The sequence below is a fragment of the Nematolebias whitei genome, chromosome 5 (genome assembly GCF_014905685.2).
Source record: "Nematolebias whitei isolate Nwh7 chromosome 5, NemWhi1, whole genome shotgun sequence".
NCBI classification, from domain to species: Eukaryota; Metazoa; Chordata; class Actinopteri; order Cyprinodontiformes; family Rivulidae; genus Nematolebias; species Nematolebias whitei.
The window spans coordinates 31,926,201-31,942,822 of NC_056502.1; the positions used below are offsets into that span (position 1 = coordinate 31,926,201).

The following is a 16,622-nucleotide window of genomic DNA, read 5'->3' on the forward strand; positions in this document are numbered from 1 at the left end:
TTCTGGGTCTCATATCATCTGGGTTCCCCGCGCACTCCTAACAGAAATGCTCCAGCCACAACAGACCCAGAATGAGACCAAGAGCGAGCAGACCTCCCCCGTTCCCGCGGAGGAGCGGATCGACAGGATGGACAAAGTAATTCATCAGGTGCTGACTCACCAGACCACGGTCCAGTCCAACCTTCAGGAGCTCGGAGGTATGATTTATTCCATTAAACGTCAGCTGCAAGCTTCTGCCTCCCCAGCTCCCGTCGTTCCGCCAGCCCCCGTGGCTCTTGGTCCCACTCCTCCTGTTCAACAAATTTTCATTAAACCTTCTGAGTTTTTTACCGGAGACCCTGACCAATGTGGCGGCTTCCTGCTCCAGTGTCGACTCGCCTTCGAGGGGGCTCCCTCCCAGTTCTCGTCGGACACAGCCAAGATCACCTTCTTCGTAAGCCAGCTCAAAGGTAACGCTCTCCGGTGGGCTCACTCGTTCCTCTTGAGTCATGATAACCCCCCTGCTTCCTATGCCCTCTTTCTTCGGGAGTTTCGCAGGATTTTTGACCGTCCCCTGCAGGCTTCAAACGCCGCCAAGCGATTATTAAACTTACGACAAGGCCGTCGTAATGCCTCGGAGTTCGCTCTGGAGTTTCGGATCCTTGCTGCCCAAACAGGATGGGACGAGCCCGCCCTCCAAGGTATTTTTCTTAACGCTCTCTCTGACTTCCTCAAAGATCAGCTGGCCACGCGAGATGAGCCGGAGACTTTCGACAAGCTGATAGACCTTGCCATCTCGATTGACGACCGCTTTCGGGAGAGGCGAAGAGAGACAAACTACAGTTCCCATCGACCCTCGACTTCCGGGTTTCCGACTCCTCCAGGTGAGCCCAAGCCTGCACCGCGACACTACGTTTCCCACAATTCCTCCACTTCCGGGTTTACGACCCCTCGCTACGAGTCCTTTTCTTCGCATCAGCCCCCTGTGAACTACAACTCCCAGTCTTCCTTGCTTCCTGGTCCCAGCCAATCACCTTCTTTCCCTTCCCGGGATCGCTCCCCCGAGCCTATGCAGGTGGGGCGCGCACAGCTGACTCCTGCAGAGAGACAGCGGCGTATGTCTGCCCGCCTCTGCATTTATTGTGGTAACTCCGGTCATTTTCTGCCCCACTGTCCGTTTCGGGGAAACGAGAACTTCCACCAGTAAAGCGGGAGTTACTGGTGGGAACGTCTGCGTTAACCTCCCCATTTAAATTGTTACTTCCTATGGTCATCCAAACACAAAACCGTCGTTTTTCTTTTTCCGCTCTTATTGACTCAGGCGCTGAACAAAATTTGATCAGCTCTGATTTAGTTAAAAAGTATTCCCTTCCGACCCGCGAAATACCGTCACTTTCTGTCGCCGGCTTAACCGGGGACACGCTGACCCGCATTACTTTAAAGACCACCGAGTTACACGTTGTTATGTCAGGAAATCATCATGAGATGACTGATTTCTTCGTTTTTAGTTCTCAAACTCCTCAAGTAATTCTTGGTTTCCCTTGGCTTCGTAATCATAACCCAGTTATCAACTGGGAGCGCGGTTGTATAGATAAATGGAGCGACAAGTGCCTCAGCAATTGTTTACGCTCAGCTGTTAAAGCGTCCCCTCGTGACACGCCTCCGTTAGAGGAGATCGATCTTTCCTCGGTTCCTGCCGAATACCGCGACCTGGCGGCTGTCTTTAGTAAACAACGCGCTTCGTCACTTCCTCCTCATCGCCCCTACGACTGCGCGATTGACTTGTTACCTGGCGCCCCCTTGCCGTCAAGCAGACTCTACAACCTTTCTGGTCCTGAGAGGGAGTCTATGACTAGTTATATAAATGAATCTCTTGCCTCAGGCATTATCAGACCCTCGACCTCCCCTGTGGGAGCGGGCTTTTTCTTTGTTTCTAAGAAAGATAAGTCACTCCGGCCATGTATAGACTATCGTGGGTTAAATAACATAACAATTAAAAATAAGTACCCTCTTCCCCTTATTGACTCACTTCAGGAGCAGTTGCAGTCTGCCTCCTGCTTTTCAAAACTTGATTTGCGAAACGCGTACCACCTCGTCCGTATTAAAGAGGGCGACGAGTGGAAGACCGCTTTTCGCACTCCTCTGGGCCACTTCGAATACTTAGTCATGCCCTTCGGGTTAACCAATGCCCCCGCGATTTTTCAGGCGCTCGTTAATGACGTCCTGCGCGATTTTATTGGTAATTTTGTGTTCGTTTATTTGGATGACATTCTTATTTATTCTCGTGACCCTGCTCAACACACGGCCCACGTTCGTTTGGTTCTTCAGCGGCTGCTGGAGAACCAATTATTCGTTAAAGCTGAAAAGTGCGAGTTTAACACCTCCACTGTTTCTTTTCTCGGCTTTATTTTTGAGGGTGGTCGTTGCCGAACCAACCCTGAAAAGACCAGGGCGGTAGTCGATTGGCCAGTTCCCGAATCCAGGAAGCAGTTACAACGTTTCCTGGGGTTCGCAAATTTTTATAGGCGGTTTATTAAAGATTACAGTCGTGTCGCCGCCCCCCTGTCTCAGCTCACTTCGACTGCCCGAGCCTTTCATTGGACCCCGGAGGCTGACGCCGCCTTTTCTAAGCTCAAGTCCCTCTTTTCCTCGGCACCCATCCTTTGCCATCCTGACCCCGCGCACCAGTTTATTTTGGAGGTGGACGCCTCTGACACTGGGGTTGGGGCGGTCCTCTCCCAACGGTCTCCTCTGGACAACAAGGTCCATCCCTGCGCCTTTTTCTCTCGCCGTCTCTCCCAGGCTGAGCGAAACTATGATGTGGGCAACCGCGAGCTTTTGGCGGTCAAACTCGCCCTCGAGGAATGGCGGCACTGGCTGGAAGGCACTGAGACACCTTTTTTGATTTGGACCGACCATAAAAATCTGATCTACCTGCGTAACGCCAAGCGTCTGACCCCCCGTCAGGCCCGTTGGTCGCTTTTCTTTAATCGTTTTAATTTTGTTTTGACTTTCCGTCCGGGCTCCAAGAACATTAAACCGGACGCCCTGTCCAGACAGTTTGCCCCACCAGACTCGTCCGAGCCTTCAGACTCTATTATCCCTTCGTCCTGCATTGTGGGCTCCCTTTCTTGGCCCATTACCGCCACCGTCCAACAGGCTCTTCTCTCCGAACCAGACCCTGGTGGTGGTCCCCCCGGCACCCTCTTCGTTCCCTCCAGCGTGCGGTCCCAGGTTCTCCAATGGCTTCACACAAGTAAGCTTTCCTGCCACCCCGGAGTCAACCGTATGCTCTCTCTTACCAAGGCCCATTTCTGGTGGCCCTCCATGACTTCGGACATTAAGGACTTTGTTTCTGCCTGCCCCGTCTGTGCCAGAAACAAGTCCGGCACTCAACCCCCGGCTGGCCCCCTGCTTCCCCTCCCGACCCCTGGTCGCCCTTGGTCCCACATTGCCCTCGATTTCGTTACCGGCCTTCCTCCATCTGACGGCAACACCACCATCCTCACTGTTGTTGACCGCTTTTCGAAGGCCGCCCATTTTGTTCCCCTCCCTAAGCTCCCCTCTGCCCTTGAGACTGCTCAGCTACTCACCCTCCATGTGTTTCGGCTCCATGGGATTCCGTCGGACATTGTCTCTGACCGAGGCCCGCAGTTCATCTCCCAGGTCTGGCACTCCTTTTGTAAGTCGCTCGGGGCGTCCGTTAGCCTCACCTCTGGTTACCATCCCCAGGCTAACGGACAAGCCGAGCGCTGCAATCAGGAGCTGGAGTCCACACTGCGTTGCCTGGTCGAGTCTAATCCCTCGTCCTGGAGCCAGCACTTGGTTTGGGTGGAGTACGCTCATAACTCCCTCCGCTCCTCTGCCACCGGCATGTCCCCCTTTGAAGCCTCCCTAGGCTACCATCCTCCTTTGTTCCCTGATTCAGAGACAGACTGTTCGGTCCCATCCGTCCAGCACCACTTCAGGCGTTGCCGTCGTATCTGGCGCCAGGCCAAAGCAGCCCTCCTTAGGACCGCAGCCCAGGCAAAACGGTTTGCTGACCGCCACCGTTCTGAGACGCCCGCCTACCAAGTCGGCCAGCAAGTTTGGTTGTCCACCAAGGACATTAAGCTGAGGGACACACCTCGCAAACTGGCTCCCCGTTTCATTGGTCCCTTTCCCATCACTCGCATCATCAATCCCTCTGCGGTCCGCCTCCAGCTCCCCAGGGCCATGCGCATCCATCCCACGTTCCACGTTTCCCAAGTAAAACCTGTTTCCCTCAGTCCCCTGTGTCCCCCATCTGACCTCCCTCCGCCGCCTCGCCTGATCGACAACCACCCTGCGTTCTCCGTTCGTTCCATCTTGGACGTGAGACGCAGGGGCAGGGGTTTCCAGTACCTGGTCGATTGGGAGGGGTACGGTCCTGAGGAGAGGTCATGGATCCCCAGGTCCTTTATCCTTGACCCCAGTTTAATTTCCAGGTTTTACAGAGACCACCCCGAGAAGCGCCTCAGGTCGCCAGGTGGCGATTCTTGAGGGGGGGGTACTGTAAGGATCCCACTGCCTGCAGCCTGCCTTGCTGATGGCCGCTGATTACCAACACCTGGCGGCCATCAGCCTGATGAGCCTCTCCATCTACTTAAGGCTGCAGTCCGGTGTGATTCAACGCTGGAGCATATCACCTCTTATGGTATTGTACTGTTGTGAGGCAAATGCCTTGGTGAAAAGAATTTGTTCACCTTCTGCTCTTTTTTCCAGTTTCCTGGTTCCTCGTGCTCTTTGGATTTCCCTCGTGACCTGATTTGGATCCTAGGCCTCTCAGGTATTCCTCGTGCCTCTTTGCCTCCAGTGCCAGCCTTCCTCGTTCCCCTTTTGGACTTTGTTGGATTCCCTCTGCTGCTCGCTCGCCTTGGACTGAAGGACCAGCTCTCCCTTCGGGTTGGACTGTAAGGACAAAACACTTTCCTTAAAATCAACTTGAGCCTTCCCCGTTGGACAACCATTAACCTGTCGTCCCTCTTTCCAGGAGCCTCAGACCAGCAGCCAGTGGATGTGATTTAATCTCACTGTAAATAATAAACACTGTTATTTTGTATTCCCCTTGTGTCTGCCTCGTTCTGGGTCTCATATCATCTGGGTTCCCCGCGCACTCCTAACAGAAAGTAATGATGTGAAAACTTTGTGAATACCATCCATCCATCCATCCATCCATCCATCCATCCATCCATCCATCCTTACTTCCTTACTTCCTTACTTACTTACTTACTTACTTACTTACTTACCTGCTTCTTCCTTTCCAGGTTGCGGGGGTCACTGATGCTCATGTATTAAGCAAAATTTTCAATTTAAAAAAAGCATTAAAGTCTAAATTTCTGAATATTTTTGGCTTTAAGTCATTTCCTCACTGAAAGCAACCTTTAATGGTCTGCTCTAAAAATATTTGTGAGGAAAAAACAGATCAAATTTCCTTCTTAATACCGAAGACCCTTAGCTCCCTCAAAAATGTATCCAAGCTGATCTAAAACATTAAAGAAAATGTTTGGTGGCACTTTGACTTTGGTACGACCTGAGAGCAAATTTGTTCTGATTAAGATCAAATGTGAGCTTTTATTGGACAAAATGAGTCTCACAGAAGGCGTCTCAAGGTGACAAAGCACTTTCATTTTGCTGTGAGCAACAAACCTGATGCTGCAACTTGACTCAAGCTAACAAGAAACCAACAGAAACCACCAGCCTCAGATTTACTCATATGCCTTTTTCTTCTCAAAACTTGTTAGATACTAAATAAAAACCCTAATTATCAAAATTCAGGTTATTATATTGCTACAACTTCCCCTTGCACTGCTGTCCTTGTGATCTTCTTCATGGTATGTGTATATTTGAGATGTTTACCATAACACCCACCTGACATGGAGGCAGGCAGGATGGCCTGGCCTACGAGCCCTGGCTGTAGTAAATTCTGGTCAAACTGCCCTGTCATGACTTGATTGGCTGGGAGGTAAATGCTGGGGTCAGAGTTTGAAGCTTGTAACAGTCCCACAGGTTGAAGAGCCTCCGAAGCAGCCGGCTGCTGCCCATGACCCAAGGCCTCAGGCTGCCCCGCGCCCGAGTCCTGACTCGCTCTCATCTGACCAGCAGACAAGGAGGAGCGCTTGGATTTGCGGCCGTCGCCGTTTGAACGAAAGTGACACTGGATGTGGGTTTTGCGGTGACCTGAAGTTCTGAAGCGGAAGTCACAAAAGGGACATTTGAAGGGCTTGGAACCGGTGTGGAGGCGCATGTGCACCTTCAGGCTGCCTTTTGTGGAGAAGGAGGTGTTGCACATGTGACAACTGAACAGTTTTTGACCTGCAAACACAAAAAAAGGATCACTTATTGTTTAACAACGTTTTTCTTCATCACAACTCAAACCAGCATGCATCAAGGTGGTTAACCCTACTGCTGTGCTTGGTTCATACATCAACCTGATCAACAGATCTTTAATTATCGTTACTGCGATGATATTTGAATCAATAAACCTCTGACCTGTGTGTGTTTTCACATGGCAGTCCAGAGTCGACTTCACTGTGAAACTCTTTCCACATTCGTCACATTTGTAGGGTCTTTCACCGGTGTGGATCCGAATGTGCCTGAACATTAAAACAGAGGCCAAGGGTCAAATATGAGAGAGCACGAGGAGAGGTTTATGAGAGGTTTCAGACGGCAGAAAATTTAACTAATTTATTGTTTTACAAGAGAAAAACAGAGTGCGTGGGAGGAAATAAAAAAGCAGAATGTGCAGCTAGTCATGACCTCTTTTTTCACCGGGGTTGTTTGAGCCTCATCAAAACATCAATTATAATAAAAAATAAAATAAATAGTACACTTTGCTTTCTGCTGAGTGTCTGAAGTTATAAAGGAGGAACAGCCTGGGGACAAGAGTTATAAAGAGCATTTTTACAGAACTAAAACATGAAGTTGTCTTTCAGGCATCTGAGTAACCAAGAAACTTGTTTCAACAATCAAATAAACGCCTACTCAACTCAAATATGTTCATCCTTTCAGGGCTTTTAACTAAATACCTCAACAAACAAAGAAGAAATGTGGCCTTGTGTATTATTTACTGACCTGTCATTATTTTTATTTGCCCTCTTTAATTGGAAATCCTGACACAAACAGCTTCAAATCACTTCAAAACGTTGCAATCTATTTGGTGTTCTGCATGTTTTATTATTAGGATTTAAAGTGTTACAAAACCTGCTCAGACCTACTGATTAACTTATATAACTTAAATAAATAATAACTACTGCTGCTTTTGTTACAAACTGTTTTATATCCATTTTATACAGTTTTAAACCCATTTATAACTGGGTGTTATAAATGATGTAACTAGAACAGTCTCTTAAGTAAAATAATATAAACTCCTGTCAAGGAAGATGTTAGTTCTGCTATTTCTCTGTTACACCTGCTAAAGTTTTGTGTGTCTTTCTGAAAACATCCCATGAACTAAAGGACATTGTTTGATGAATAACTTTCAGGTTCATCAGCCAACATTTTTCGCTAACTGGCCTGAGGAAACACAACAGATGCAACTTGGCCTCTTTTTTTTTTACAGATATGGAGCTAAAACTTGTGATAGTAGCTGATAATCACCCACAAAACACAATTTTAGCTTTACACACTGCAAAATAAATATACCGTATTTTTCGCCCTATAAGTTGCAGTTTTTTGCATAATTTGCATGCCCTGTGACTTATATGCCAAAGCAACGTATTTATGGATTTTTTCCCCCCATATTTATAAACCAATTTTTGGCTGAGATATGACCATTTTCATTGTTTCTGACTGAAAAAAATTGAACACTACCATTTTCAGCCGTTAGATGGCAGTAAGGCATGCCGTTGTATCATGTAATAGGTAAAAGTGGCTAGTAATGACACAATCGGCTTGCCATAGTCTGCCACCTTCGTCTGCCTGGAACAACTGAATCAGCTCCCCCGGCAAAATTCATCTGATTTGACCGTCTAAGTGCATTTATTAAAAGTTCAACTGAGACACATCTTTACTATAAAGTTGAGCTAACAAATAATTGTTTTAAGGTGGCTATCTTGTTAAATTTTGAAGAAATGAACCGAGTCACCCTCTGCGCGTTCATGTTTCCACATATTGGCTTTTGAAATGCAGCTATTTGACCGTCAAACTGCATTTATTAAGAGAGAGTTAGACTGAGACACACCTTTACTATAATTTCGAGCAAACAAATAATTGTTTTTAAGTGTTAATCTTGTTAAATTCTTGTTAAAGTCCTCCCGTGCACGCTCCCGCGGCCACCATTTGGCAGCTCATCGATTTTTGGCAAAACACCGGCCCACAGTTTGGCCCACATTCCTGGGTTGTCAGCCATGACACGTAAAACGCAACGCATCAGCGGTGACGCATAATAGATGCGACGTATACTGCGAAGTGACATATTTATGGATATTACCACTTTTTTAGACATATATGGACTGATGCAACTTATAGGGCGGTGCGACGTGTACGGCGGAAAATACGGTGTTTATATAGGATGAGTGGCCATCATCATGTCTCCTGGACACCCTTGAACTGTCACTTAATGCAAAAAGAACACAATGGAGAAACTAAATCTCTGCTGGTCTGGGAAAAAACTTGGGAGTTCTCCCACAAAAGCTGAAAGGGGTGGCTGTGAAAAGATTAAACATTATAATTTGTGGCCCTGATTTTGAGCACCAAGTTGACCGAAACAGCTGTTTTTCTTTTTGCACATTTATTAGAAGCACTTTGCTTCTTTTTTTAATTACAAAATGTATTTCATATGCGTTTAATGTAAGACATAAAAGACGACGATGGCACGAGGTTTAAATAGCCCTAATTTATCTACACTGCACTGTCACATCCTGTGATTGAGCTGTTCCAAATTGTTTTACCAGACAGGATCAATGAGTGCTGCACCTTCATGTCGACTACGTTCATCTATCAGAGAGTGTGTGCCCCCCCCATCAACTGCCTCGTTCAGAAAATCATCCCAAGGTTAAGAGGTTCTTCATCAGCCATCAATAAACAGAAATCAGCATTCACCTGACGAGGTCGCTGGGCTTCTTGAAGCTCTTGGGACAGTAATTACAGCAGTTGGCAAACTTTGGTTCTGTTTCCAGCTCCACAGCTTTATCCTTGATCTCGCTGATCCGATCCCTCTCGGCCGCTGACTGGGCGAGGATCCGCTCCGACACCGACGCCTCCTCTCCAGGATCTTTGGCCAACTCGGCCGTCTGCTCCTCGGTGAAGGTTATGATTTCCAAACTTTTCCTCTTTGATGCTTTCTGGTCCCCCTCTGCATCCTCCTCCTCCTCTTCCCCTTCTGTACCATCCATACCTACAATTGCAAAGACACAGCTTTGTTACTTTTCATAAAAATTAATTAATAAAAAAGATAATATCTATCTATCTATCTATCTATCTATCTATCTATCTATCTATCTATCATAATTTTATACTGTTATTCAAATCTTTTTTGCTACTAATTTTTTATTCTTGAAGCAGTTGTGCAACAGTATTTTAACTCATAGTTAGGGTCAGTTTAGGTTTCCTGTGATATCCCTTAGTTCTGCTCATATAGGCTTAGACTGCTGGAGGACAAACTGACCTCATTTCCTCCCTCTGCTGCTGTCTTTACTTGATCTGCTGTTGGTGTTTTGTTTGCAGGTATAATGCAAAACAACCATCATGTCTGGATTACTGGTAATATTCGCTGAGCATCAAATGAACCATTCTGTTTTAACTGGACAAAAGGGTTTTTCCACTTCCACCTACAACCCCCCCCCCCCCACACACACACACACACACACACACACACACAAAACCAACTCTGAGGTAGTTATGATTAGACCAGACTCACTAGAATTCAATAACATCCAAAATCATTTATTTTGTTGATGCTTCCCTCTTCTCCACACAGTTTTTGTTGACAGTACCCATGTGTTCATCTCTCCATAGAAATGACTCCTGACCCAACCATCTGTGTCTCCTTCCTGTCCTTTCAACCCCAGCTGGTCAACGTTGATAGTTGCTCATCCTGAGCCTGGTTCTTGATCTACTGGTGTTTTCGTCCTGTTAAAAGGGAGTTGTTTCTTTCCACTATTGCTTCTGTCTTCCCTGGGGTCTTTCCTTAGTTGGAACTGTCTGAATCACACTAGGGAGGCATCCAGGGCGAATCCTCCTTAGCAGATGCCACCTCAACCGGTTCCTTTGATGTGTAGGCAAAGGACACAAAGAGTCTCTCATGGATAACTGAACTTCTAACTATCTATAAAGGAGTCTAGACACTGCAGAGAAAACTCAAGTTTGACTGCTTGTATTCAGAATCTCGTTCTTTCGTTCACTGCCCAGACTTCGAGAGGGTAGGAATGTAAAACAACCGGTAAACAGCTTCTCCTTGCAGTTCACCACCCTCATCCCTCTTCACCACAATGAATCAGCAAAAAGTATGCAAATACTGTGGAAGCTGCACCACCTGTTTGTCATTCTCATGCCTTATTCTTCCCTCTCTCAAGAACAAAACCCAGAAACACTTGAACTCTTCCACTTGAAGCAGCACCTTACTCCCCACCCGGCGAGGGCAGTCCACCCTTTTCTAAATGAGAACCATGGCCTTCAGAGTCTTTCTATTTGGTGATCCCATCTACATCCAGCTCAGTTCTTAGAACCTACTTGGCAGAGGTTCCAAGCAAGCCGAGTTGACCGGACGATGTGGCACAAGCACACTACAGACGAGAGACTTTGATCATGAGAATGTCTCCTTCCCAAGAACCAAAACCAACATTTTTAAAACTTGGCAACCACAGCATTAATTTTTCTTTTTTTACTTTAAAAAATGCATATATATATATATACTACAGTCAATAAAATGGCATCATGTACACTGTGGTAATCTGAGGAGGTGCTTTTTTGGGTGATGACAGAATTCAAACGAAGCTGGACCAAATGGTCTTAATTTACAAGCTCCCAGCAGCAGAGGGAAAGTGGCCTCACTCAGTCAGGGCATTTTTGGCAACTATGGCAGAGCATGGTGAGTGTTTTGTAACTTTATTTTGTTTATTTGCCCGATGTTGTGTTGTTTTTACCCTGGATAAAAAATAACAATACGAAGGTTCGGGCGGTAGCCCTACAACAATTCTTCCCGCACTGGAGCGGAACTTGGGCTACAGTAATACCTGGATTATCGCAGGGGTTATGTTCCACACACCACCAGGACAAGTGAAAAAACGTGAAGTAGGAATGCCATATTTATTTTAGTATTTATAAATATTTTAAGGCTTTATAAACCCTTCCCACACTCTTGCAATGTTCTAAACTCTTAAACCTACGTAATTTTAACAACATACATATATGTACTGTGCAGTACTACAAAATTTTACTCGCCAGCTCTGCAGACCAGCAGCTCGGTTCCGGTCCGGCGAGGTTCCAATTCTGCAGACCTACCCTGCAGCGATTAAGTCCACCACCCCGTGCAGGTGGATAATTGAGCTTCAGGAAGTTTCAGGATTATTTGCAAATTTCCTGCCATTTCTGTGAGATTATTAGATAGCGTAGATTTGCGTTGCAAAACTTTCCCTCCATTTCGTCAGAAAGCAGTAGCTGGAAGCGCTGTTGGCTTCTGGGTAGTGTAGTTCTTTTGACTGGCCTTACAGTGTAGGTTATTGAAAGAAAACTACAAAATGACGGTGCCTGTCTGAAGTATTTATTTATTTTTGGTAACTTTTTATCCTGTACCATCCTAATAACGTGAGTAATATTAAAGTTGACAATCGTTGAAAAAACACGAAAGAGCGAGTCTACGAAAGTCGAACTACGAAGTAGCGATGGACTACAGTATATCGAAAACCACAGAGACCATGTAGACCAGAGTAGAGTCGAAGTGAGTTGTGGTGTGACTGGACAATGAAAAAATAGCATATGAAATAAATATGAAACTACTGAGAAATGAGAGGATTCATTCAAACTTTTTTATACAGGTCAGTCTCATTGAGTCACGAGGACTCATTTACAAGAGACCTGTTTAATGAGGATGTAAACAGCTTTACAGAAAAGTAACAGAAAGTAGCGTGCAGATGCTGCTTGTTCATCCTTACTGTATTCCTGAACACCGTGCTCTTTCTTCAGATGTCTTTTACAGAGCAGTCCAGTCCTGAAGCTCTCATCACACAGGGAGCACTTGAAGGACTTGACGTGGATTATCATGTGGCGGCTCAGACTTCCGTTGGTGGTGAAGGAAGCTTCACAAACGTCACATTTAAACGGTTTCACTCCTGTCAGGGAGAAATGACAAGAGGAACAGGATTTCTGCACCATTTACCAAGTTTTATCAGCTGAAGAGAAACACAACAAGTCATTTAAGGATAAAAACTTTAAGCAGAAAACTAAATGACTGTCTACTTTAAATCCTGCTTACATCAGCCTCCATTAAAGGATTTTAATGGAGCAATTTCTTGGTCTGTATCTTCAAACAGCTATTAAGATTAAAAGATACGAAGCTTTGATTTTTATGAGTTTGGATAAAAATTAACTATTTTTTTTTAAATTACAATAAAGTTGACTATATGTCTAAATAGTAATATAACTCATATTCATCTATTTAAACACACATACTGTTTAACAGTTTGAAGGTAATGTTTTCTAAATTCTCCACAAATATTAAAGACGCTGACCTGTGTGAGTATTGAGATGGGACTTGAGGACTCCAGCTGAAACAAAACCTCGATCACAGAGGTGACACCTGTACGGTTTCTCCCCCGTGTGGGATCGGATGTGCTGCTTCAGATGGCTCGACTTCTTGAAACCTTTAGAGCACCAGCTACACCTGTAGAGGAGAAAGGTGAGACCACGTCCACTCCGAAAAAGCTTTTATCAAGAAGATGACTAAAAAGAAATAAAACACCTGGAGTCTGGTGTTGGACTGAAAACTGTCTCTGCAGCTCAAAAACTACCATATTTTTCGGCCTATAAGTCTTTTTTTTTTTTTGAATAATTTACATACCCTGCAACTTATAGGCCGAAGCAACATATTTATGGATTTTTCCCCATATTTATAAACCAGTTTTTGGCTGAGATATGACCGTTTTCATTCATTCTGAGTGAACAAAAAAGAGCAGTACCACTTTCAGCCACTAGATGGCAGCAGAGTAGTAGTAGTAGTAGTAGTAGTAGTAGTAGTAGTAGTAGTAGTAGTAAGGCATGGTGTTGTATCATGTGTAAACATGGCTATAATGACATTCAAAAAAGTTCAAGACAAAAACAACTGGACTTTATTTATTATACTTTATAGTTTTTATCTTGAACTTTTTTGAATTTACCATATTCTGGATGACTGAGAATCTTCACCAGCTATTAATGACACAATCGGCTTGGCAAAGACCCCACCTTCATTCTGTTCACTGCTTGAAACAACCATCAAACCAGCTGCACCGCCCAGCGAAATGCAGCTAATTTGACCATTAAAGTGCATTTATTAAGTAAAAGTTCAACTAAGACACACTTTTGCTATAACTTTGAGGAAACAAATATTTGCTTTAGGTGCTTTTCTTGTTAAATTTCGAAGAAAAGAGCAGCGTTCCGCTTCCCTTTAGTTCCTCCCTCTGCGTGCTCCGGAGCACTGAGGCAGCCAATACTTTTGAAATACAGCTGATTTGACCGTCAATGTGCATTTATTAAGCAAAAGTTAAGACTGAGACAGACATTTACTATAATTTCAAGCAAACAAATTATTGTTTTTAAGTGTTAATCTTGTTAAATTCTTGTTAAAGTCCTCCCGTGCACACCCCGGCCCACATTTCTGGGTTCGGCCCACATTTCCGGGTTCGGCCCACATTTCCGGGTTGTCAGTGGTGACGCGCGGTGACGCATAATAGATGCGACGTATATGGCGAAGTGACATATTTATTGATTTTTCCACTTTTTTAGACATATTTGGACTGATGCAACTTATACGGCGGTGCGACGAGTACGGCAGAAAATACGGTAATCAAACATGAGCGCTGCAGAGCAATCAGTCCTAAATGAACAGACTGAAGCTACAGTGCAGTTCTAGTGACATTTGTTAAAAGTGGCCTCTCTAATTTCACATTGCCGTTTCAATATCTTATACACTGAACAAAATATGAACGCAACCTTTTTGTTTTTGCTCCTATTTTTCATGAGATGAACTCAAAGAGCTCAAACTTTTTCTAGGTACACAAAAAAACTTTTTCTCTCAAATATTGATCACAAATTAGTGTAAGTCTGTGTTTGTGAGCACTTCTCCCTTGCAGAGATGATCCACCCACCTCACAGGCGTTGCATATCAAGATGCTGATTAGACAGCATGATTATTGCACAGGTGTGCCTTAGGATGACCACAATAAAAGACCACTCTAAAATGTGAGGATTTATCACACGAGCAATGCCATAGATGTTGCAGGTTTTGAGGGAGCGTCCTATTGGCATGCTGACTGCAGGAATCTTGCCCATGAATTGAATGTCAATTTCTCTGCCACAAGCCATCTCCAAAGTTGTTTCAGAGAATTTAGCAGTACATCCAACCAGCCTCATAACCACAGACCACATGTAACCATACCAGTCCAGGACCTCCACATCCAGCATTTTAACCTCCAAGATCATCTGAGAGCAGCCACCTGGACAGCTGCTGCATCAATCGGTTGGCAACCAAAGTATTTCAGCACAAACTGTAAGAAACTGTCTCAGGGAAGCTCTTCTGCATGCGCGTTGTCCTCATTGGGGTCTCCACCTGAATGCAGTTTGTCATCGTGACCAAATTGAGTGGGTAAATGCTCGCATTGGATGGAGTATGGCAGGTTGGAGAGATGTTCTCTTCATGGATGAATCCAGCTTTTCATTGTCCAGGGCAGATGGCAGACCGTATAGAGTTGTGTGGGAGAGCAGTTTGTTGATGTCAACATTGTGAATCCAGTGGCCCGTGGTGGTGGTGGTGGGTTATGGTATGGGCAGATGAATGTTATGGACAACAAACACAGGTGTGTTTTATTGATGACATTTTGAATGCACAGAGAAACAGTGACAACATACTGAGGCCCATTGTGGTGCCATCACCTCATGTTGCAGCATGATAATGAATGGCCCCATGTTGCAAGGATCTGTACACAATTCCTGGAAGCTGAAAACATCCCAGTTCTTGCATGGCCAGCATACTCATCAGACATGTCACATATTGAGCATGTTTGGGATGCTCTGAATCATATGTCGGTGTGCTCAAGTTGCAATATCCAGCAACTTCTCACAGCCATTGAAGAGGAGTTGACCAACATTCCACAGGCCACAATCAACAACCAGATCAATTCTACACAAAGGAAATGTGTTGCACTGTATGAGACAAATGGTAGTCACACCAGATACTGACTGGTTTTCTGACAACCCCAATTCAATAAAACTGTGCATTTTAGAGTGGCCTTTTATTGTGGTCAGCCTAAGGCACACCTGTGCAATAATCACGCTGGTGGATGAATTATCTCGGCAAAGGAGAAGTGCTCACTAACACAGATTTAGACAAAAAGCTGGACAGTTTATGAGAGAAAAATGCATTTTTTGTGTTCATAGAAAAAGTCTTAGATCTTGAGATCAACATTTTTCAGTCAGGTCATCTGGACAGACCTGACTGAAAATTGTTGGATTGTACACCTGGATTATTGAGCATGGACTTTTTTGGTTTTTAACCAGTTTGACATGACTGTCGATGAGGAAGAGGGCCGGCCACAGAGGAGGGGGCGTGCCAAAGACACCATGTTGGCACCAACATAACTGGTTTGTTCCACTTTGGAGTAAGCTGTTGGGGGAAGAATCAGTTTTGTGTTGTGTGTTTCCTTGACTGATGAAGCCTTCTGGATGGAAGGTGAAACGTTTCAGCAAAAAAAAGAAACTGTCCAGATTACCTGACTGAAAATTGTTGGATTGTATGCCTGGATTATAGAGCATGGACTTTTTTGATCTTTGAGTTCAGCTCATGAAAATTGGAGGAAAACAAAAGTGTTGTGTTTACATTTTTGTTCAGTGTAATTTATCTTTGCAAAGGTGGTGGTGGTATTTTCTGTATCCAAACACAATAAAACACACAAAAGAGAAAAGGTGAAAATAATTGTAAGGCAGACCTGTAGGTTCTCTTTATGCTGTCTTCACTGTCCTCCTGAAAGTCCGGAGTTTCTGCCGTCAGATGGAGGTCATTTTGACTGCTCTGCTGAAGGAGCCCGTTTGTCTATATGAACAAAGACAAAGCAACATTATGAATGTTGTTTACAAACAGGATTACGCCTGCTGTAAAAAGACAAAACTACAACTGCTACAGGTGTGTGATTCTGGAAAAAGAATACAGAAAGGGCTTGAAAGTTGAAACAGACAGATTTGGTATGTTTTGATTGAAGCAATGCTAAACAAGCGATACAGCAATGTCCCCAGTTTCTGAGAGATTTCAATAGTGAATGTTTGTAGTCTTCGAGATGAGTGTTTTTCTGGACTGAATGCAAATTAACTTTAATGTTTTTGGTGCAATATATTCAAGAAAGTTGGAGTTTTTGTTGTTGCTCGTTCAAGGCAGCGCAGAGGGAGCAATTTTATCCACCACTAGGTCTAGAGGCAGAGCCAAGGGGTGGCCAATGGAT

The 16,622-nt window shown here is 44.8% G+C and overlaps 1 protein-coding gene across 1 annotated transcript in view; it reads right to left on the bottom strand.

The window, feature by feature from the left end:
* Window positions 1–16,622, bottom strand: part of LOC119410372 (zinc finger protein 236) — a gene marked incomplete in the record, with an annotated part of 129,001 nt that overhangs the window by 53,694 nt on the left and 58,685 nt on the right. Inside the window, 6 exon segments of the mRNA XM_037677284.1 lie at window positions 5,869–6,312; window positions 6,490–6,593; window positions 9,040–9,334; window positions 12,090–12,266; window positions 12,666–12,817; window positions 16,116–16,219. Of these exon segments, the coding sequence (XP_037533212.1) occupies window positions 5,869–6,312; window positions 6,490–6,593; window positions 9,040–9,334; window positions 12,090–12,266; window positions 12,666–12,817; window positions 16,116–16,219 (1,276 nt within the window).